The following is a 6628-nucleotide window of genomic DNA, read 5'->3' as shown; positions in this document are numbered from 1 at the left end:
TCCCATCTCCCTCCCTCCCCTCTTCCCCTCCTGCTCTCTCCCTCTCGCATCTTCACCTTCTTGAAAGTGGCAGAGAAGAGCAGAGTTTGACGATCAGGTCGAATTTGCCCCATGATGCAGTGAATCTGAACCATCAACTTGTCATCCCATCTCCTCCCCCGTCCCACTTTCCCATTCTGCCTTGCCTCATTCTCATCCCCACCCTCGCTCCCTCTCCCTTCTCCCTCCTCGTCCTCCTCCTCCCCAACCCCCATCCTCGTCCTCCCTCCTCGTCCTCGTCCGCCCCTCTTTTTCCTCACTCCTCCTTTTCATCATCCTCATCTCTCTGCTTCCCTTTCCTCGCCCTCGCCCTCCTCCTCATCCTCTTCCTCTTCCTCGCAGCTCACCTGCGGCTCGAACCCCATATCCAGCATCTTGTCTGCTTCATCCAGCACGAGGAACGTGACCCGATGGCAGTTGGTAGCCTGGGCAAAGTCAGAGGCTGAGCTGAGAAGCAGCTGGGGTCGGGAGGCTGTGAGATGAGAAGAAAGTTCACCTTGCTCTTGAGCATGTCGATGAGACGACCAGGAGTGGCGACGACGATCTCAGCTCCCTGAAGTCAAGATGAGAAGACGACAGGACAGGACGAGACAAGACAAGGCAAGGCACGGCACGGCAAGAGGTCAAGACGAGGAGAGGAGATACCTTGAGGAGATCGAGCCTCTGTTCATTCTTTGACGCTCCTCCATAAGCTCCCTGACCAAGACAAGAAGGTCATTTCATCCTCTTATTTTGATTCTCCCTCCCCCTTCCCTCCTCTCTCTCCCCCGCCCCCCTCCCCTCCCCTCCCCTCCCCTCCCCTCCAGCCCCTACCGCCACGCTCGCTCCGCAGCTTTTGGAGAATTTCTTCGCTTCGAGAAAAATCTGCTGGCAGAGCTCGCGGGTGGGGGCAAGGATGCACCTGCTGCATGTCAACCCCCTACCCTCCTTCCTCCCACCCCCCCCCTCCCCCCCCCCTCCCCCCCTTCCCCCCCCCCTTTCCTCTACTCCTCCTCATTCTCCTCCTCTTCTTCCTCTTCCTCCTGCTCCTCCTCCTCCTCCTCCATGACCCCACTCCTCTTTCCTCCAGCTTACCCGATGGGTCCTTCTTTCTCCTGCAGATATTCTTGATCCAGGATGTGGACCTGAGCCAGCGTTTTAAATACTACATCAGAGGAAGCAGCAAGAAAGGAGCAGCAGCAGCAGCAGCAGCAGCAGCAGCAGCAGATTCACCAGCATCGGAAGGATGAATGCAGCTGTCTTTCCCGACCCAGTCTGAGAGATCAAGAACGTGAGTCTTAAATCCCTTCTTTCTCTCCTGCCCCTCCTGCTCGCCTGCTGCCATTCCTGCTTCCTCTTTCCCCCGTCCTCTCCTCTCCTCTCCCTCATATCCATATCATCTGCTCTCCTGCCTTATCTCCCCAACTCCTTCCCTTCTCCCGCACCTTGGCTATGCCGAGAATGTCGCGGCCAGAAAGAGCAGCGGGAAGCGCCTGAACACCAGGCTCACAGATCATATGCAGAGCGGGAGAGGGAGGGACGCGTGGAGATTTAAGAGCAGCAGGGGAGGAGAGAAAGCGCATGTCCTCCTCCTATTCCTCAAGCACCAACAGCAAGAACAGCAGCCTCAAGTCCCCATTATCCCCCCTCTTGCTCACAAGGACAGGAGGAGGAGGAGGAGGAGGAGGAGGAGGAGGAGGAGGAGGAGGAGGAGGAGGAGGAGGAAGCAAGAAGTTCCTGCGACTGGATGGGAGTCGGCGTGCTATATCCGTGCTTGTTGATGTCCTTCATGACCTCTGGAGGGAACCCGCAGTGGTCAAACTTGGTGACCTGCAGGAAGTCGCACGTCAATCGGCATGTGAAGAGCAGGGAGAACGACGGACAGGACGGGGAAGGTCGTCGCCAGAGATGCGGACGTCGAGCTGCTTGCGAAGCTGGATGACCTCCGCCTGATGGGAGAGGGGGAGGAAGACGAGGAGGAAAGAAGACAGGACAGGACGGGGCAGGGCAGGACAGGAAAAGGCAGGTGAGGATGTCAAAGCAAGGCAAGGCACAAGGGTGGTACGATCGGACCTCCGACATGGCAAAGATCTCAGGGTCTTCTTCGTAGAAACATTTCTGCCAGGGGCATCAGGGCAGCGGGGGGGGGGGGGGGGGAAGAGGAGGAAGGACCTCGAAAGGTTTGTAGTCCATCTTTGAATGATCCACCGACCCGTCCAGCTCCTCCATCGCAGTCTGCCAGCCGCCATGTGCCGTCAAACAGCAGCAGGTAGCAGCTGTCCGATACCTTGAGGCTTGGGATGACGGTCCTGGTGGCGTTACTGATAGCCCTGGCCGTCGCGTACACTGCAAGGAGCAGCCGAGTCAGCTTCCTGCCCTCCGCGCTCTCCCCCCTTCCTTCTTCGTCCGAGTCCGCGTCCTCGTTCCCGATGCTCGCGCTCACAACGCTGATGATACACCAGTCAGGAAGTGAATCTCGAACGCCGCAAGTCAACTACCTCACAGATCCCTTCGCTGCTTCCGCCTGGCGCCATGGCAACCCAACGCCAGTCAGCGACAGCCGGCCCGAGCATCCTGACCTTCTTCTTCTCCAACGCGAGCATGTATGCTGTTTCCGGGTCGTCCTCCTACATCCTCATCAGCCTCGAGGATCTGCTAGGATAGCTCGTCCGCGCCACCTCGTCCTGAAACCTGTCGACCTTGGACTGAGTCGGTCTAGCAGGCAACAGGTCAGGCAAGCAGGAGATCTCAAGCTGCTGCTACTTCTTCATCTTCTCCGCGTTGGTCGCCATGAACGCGTCCAACGGGTCCACATCCAGATCAGCAGCAGGCGCGGCTGGAAGGAGGTCAGGAAGGGAAAGACGAGAAGGTAACAGAAGCGTCGGACCAGCTGGAGGTTTGCTGGAGGGTTTGTTTGTCTCGGGTGCATCCTCAAATGCAGCTGGGGTCTGAAGATTCAGTCAGTGGACGCACCAGATCCCATCCTTTGCCCTCACTGGTCCTGCCTTTACGTCCCTTCCTTGCCTACCTCCTCCCTCCGTCATTCTTATACACCTCTCCTCTTCAAAATTTCCCCTCCCCTCCCATCCCATCCCATCCCCTCTCCCCTCCCCTCCCCTCCCCTCCCCTCACCTCACCTCCCCTCCCCTCCCCTCCCCTCACCTCACCTCCCCTCCCCTCCTCTCCTCTCTCCTCTCCTCTCCTCTCCTCTCCTCTCCTCTCCTCTCATCGCTTGCCTTCTTCGCCACCGGCTTCTTCCCTCCGAACGAGAACGCCTTCATGTTTTCCTCCGCAATGTCCTCGTACTCATTTTTTAACTTAACTTTGAGTAAAGAAGTTTTCCTGCGCCGCGGGTCACCGAGTCGGGCCCCGGTAGTCGGAGGGTCGGGTAGCCCGGGCATCACCTCACTGAGTCAGTCCCGCGGCTGTGTCAGAGGCTTCAAGTTTCTCTTCTCGCCGTATACTGTGCCCGGCCAGACTCCCGGCGGCGTGTCCCGCCGCCGGCTGCCCAGTGACTGATTTAGCTTGGCACTGCGGCAATTGGCCGGGGGGGGATGCGTCCGAGCGGCTGTCACAGTGCGCAGTTGGCGTCACCGGCGAGTGAACTTCAGGTGGCCTGCATAACTGAGGGTTGGACTCGGCTCGGATAACTGAGGGTTGGTTCTCCGTGCGGGGGCGACAGTCACGGTCACGGCCCGTCCGATCACCGCGGCGGCGGCCAGCGGCCGGTGTCGGGTGCCACGGCCCGTTGACTACTGGCAGTGGCGCCCGGGCCCGTTCGAGTCGTGACTGGACCGCGCCACTACTAGCGGCGGAGCCGGCGCCGCTTTCATTCAATGTATCGGCAGGCGCCAGTCACAGACCGTACTGTCACGGACGAAGTGCTGGGAGTCAAATGATACTACTGTTTTTTTACTTATATTTTCTGATTTTTTTACACTTGAATCCTACTTGCTAAAAAGAATTGCTTCATTTTTTTCGACTAATAAAATAGTAATTCCTAATTTGTTTTCAAAGTTTGATTCTCTACAGAAGATGTCACAGGTCTATCTCAACTAGAGCCACGTCAGCACGACTCAGACCTCAAGGCTGGTAACTAGCATGTTGCTTCATCCAACTCGCAGGTACGCAAGGCTGAACTGAAGAGCTCCGAGTGGTCTGACCAGAATCTGAGACCAACTGCGGCAGAGTCCCGGTTGCAAGCTGAAGAAGCCATAGGTATGAAACAGCGCTCCGGTAGAAGTTGAAAGCAGGAAGCTTCATATATGGTCTTCAACCATGTCACTCGTTCTGCCAGTGAACTTCTCCCAGCTCCTCGCTTGCAAGCAGCTGGGGGAGATCAATGACTTGAACTTCGGACGCGATCTGAGGACCCTGTGGAAGCCATCTGGTTGGAAGCAGGGGAGGAGCCTACTGATGTGAGGGGTGGTGCTGTGCAGAAGGGAAACAACCGGGTCAAAGACCAAGGACCCTGTGAAGATGACATGGACTCGGAGGAGGTCTCCTGAGCTCTCAAGGACTGATGGACCCTACCTAGTCTGTTACAGCAGATACAACCGGTATGCTTCCCTCTTGCAAGCAGCTGGACGGCAGGCAGATCTTTGTTGTCGACGGGACGCTGACAGCCCAATAATGCGGAGCAACAGAGGAGGCAGCAGGCGAGGAGGCTACACGCCTACGTATCGAATCAGCAGTACAGGAGAAAGGAGGAAGGGAAAGGCGGAAAGGCGTCCTAAGACGAGGCACAGGGACACAACAATCGTCTTGCTTTCAAAATTGATTCTTTTTTCAATTTGTTATACGCGCGCAGTATCTATCAGATCAATCCTATTTTCAGCCTCTATTATGCCGGCCCTTCGCGCTTCTCACCGTCACTGTGTTGCACGTTGGGGTGCGAGCTCAGTCGCCCTCTGCTTCTTTCAGCTCCTGAGCAGTCTTCTCATTCCTGCCATTTCGAGTTGATTGCTTTGCTGAGCCTCGGAGACATCTGTTTGGATTCATCACACAACAAGCACCCATATCTCTCCCGTCATGAGTTGCTTCCTCCTCCCGCCCTCTCATCTTCTGCCCTCACCTCCTCTGCTATCGGTTGCCTCATGTACCACTCCAGCCAACCAGAGTCGATCGGCTCTGCCCCAGCCCCATCCTCCTCAGTCAGCGCTACTGATCCTGTGCGTGACCAGGTTGCCTCTCGGCCTGCTGATTCCTCTGTTGCACTAGATTGTGCTGTCCGTGTTCCGTCGACAAAGACCAAAATGCCGTCCAGCCATCGGGTTCCCTCTCCACTACCTCCTGCTGCCTCTGCTCTTAGTGTGGTGGCTGTTGAGGCTTCAGAGACGCTGGCAGGAGCCTGCGCTCTTCTGCCGCTGTATGGCCACCGGATGCCAAGGGCCTTGCATGCGTTCTTCAAGGCCGTGAGCGATACTCCCTGCAGTACCGAGTGAGCGACGCCAACCTTGACGGGGAAAAGAGTTGCGAGAGTATAGCAGTGTACAGACGGAGAGAATTGGAGGGAGTGGATGATGACGATGATGACGATGAGGATGAGGACGAGCAGCAGCAGGAGCAGCAGCAGGAGCAGCAGCAGGAGCAGCAGCAGGAGCAGCAGCAGCAGCAGCAGCAGCAGCAGGAGCAGCAGCAGCTGGAGGAAGAGGGCCTTACAAGGGTGTCGGCGGCATCGGCCTGTCGGAGGTGAAAATGGCGCTGGATGGTAGGCTGATCGAGGTGGACCGCACGGGCTCGGTTAGTCGAAGACGCGGGCAGCTGGGATGGACGCTGACGGGTGCGGATGACGTAAGAGGGCTCCATAGAGCTGAAGCTTGAGGGAAAGATGTGTTTGAAGGAATGAAATGGAATCGCAGAGAAGGAGATGAAGGAGGAAGAGGCGATGGAGGAGGATGAGGAGGAGATGAAGGAGGACAAGGACGAGATGAAGGAGGACGAGGCGATGGAGGAGGATAAGGACGAGATGAAGGAGGATGGAGGAGGCGATGGAGGAGGACGAGGAGGACAAGCTCGGACGAGGACGAGGACAAGGATGTTGAAACCCACAAAAATGTTTTAGCCAGGTATACATTCAGGGTACCCCCGCAAGGGGTTCAAACCACAAGGAGAAAAGGCTGTGAGGAACAGGTCCCCCATAAGCCCCCATCCCGGATAAAATACTTTTATGCTCCAGTAGTAAACTCCAACGTGAAATCTAGACATGTCATAAAGCCAGTCATGATCGCTACTCCCCTCGAGCCTTCAGGGCGGCCCCGGTACCGTGACTGTGACGCACACACAGTCACACCGTGGTACCGTGACGGTTCAATTTGTGACAGTGACTCAGGCGGGTCCTGCAGTGCCCCAGTGCCGCAGCCGCTGAGCCGGCGGACTTAACTTTGACTCTGTAAATCTGTCACGGTTGAGGGAGTGGGTCGGGGGGGAATCGTCCTGCGCGCAATTAAAACTGAAGGTACGGTATCAGTTAACGGTTTGCCCTGGGGGACAGCAGTGCGGCAGGATTGGGTTTAGTTCTCGCTGTCTTTTCTCTTCTCGCCGTTTGGCCTGTGCGACAGTGTCAGGGTCAAGCCTCCTCGACTCTCCTGATTGTCCTCGTACTGATTTT

General features: G+C 56.9%; 2 protein-coding genes across 2 annotated transcripts; one reads left to right on the top strand and one right to left on the bottom strand.

Annotated features, from left to right (window-relative positions):
- Window positions 1–317: 317 nt before the first annotated feature.
- GUITHDRAFT_121478 (hypothetical protein) lies at window positions 318–3001 on the bottom strand (the record flags this gene model as incomplete). The annotated part of the gene is made up of 17 exons (XM_005819292.1): window positions 318–464; window positions 536–592; window positions 685–735; window positions 853–940; window positions 1114–1163; window positions 1252–1293; window positions 1464–1511; window positions 1813–1848; window positions 1902–1967; window positions 2092–2136; window positions 2191–2253; window positions 2306–2465; window positions 2517–2542; window positions 2598–2645; window positions 2697–2733; window positions 2782–2854; window positions 2992–3001. 17 exons carry the CDS (start codon window positions 2999–3001, stop codon window positions 318–320), a joined length of 1047 nt encoding a protein of 348 aa, XP_005819349.1.
- A 2113-nt stretch (window positions 3002–5114) lies between these two features.
- GUITHDRAFT_121477 (hypothetical protein) lies at window positions 5115–5713 on the top strand (the record flags this gene model as incomplete). The annotated part of the gene is made up of 3 exons (XM_005819291.1): window positions 5115–5189; window positions 5239–5291; window positions 5353–5713. 3 exons carry the CDS (start codon window positions 5115–5117, stop codon window positions 5711–5713), a joined length of 489 nt encoding a protein of 162 aa, XP_005819348.1.
- Between the last annotated feature and the right edge of the window lie 915 nt (window positions 5714–6628).

The sequence above is a fragment of the Guillardia theta genome (assembly GCF_000315625.1).
Source record: "Guillardia theta CCMP2712 unplaced genomic scaffold GUITHscaffold_232, whole genome shotgun sequence".
Taxonomy (NCBI): domain Eukaryota; class Cryptophyceae; order Pyrenomonadales; family Geminigeraceae; genus Guillardia; species Guillardia theta.
Note: the sequence above shows the minus strand (reverse complement) of the source record. Positions and strands in the feature narration are given on the sequence as shown.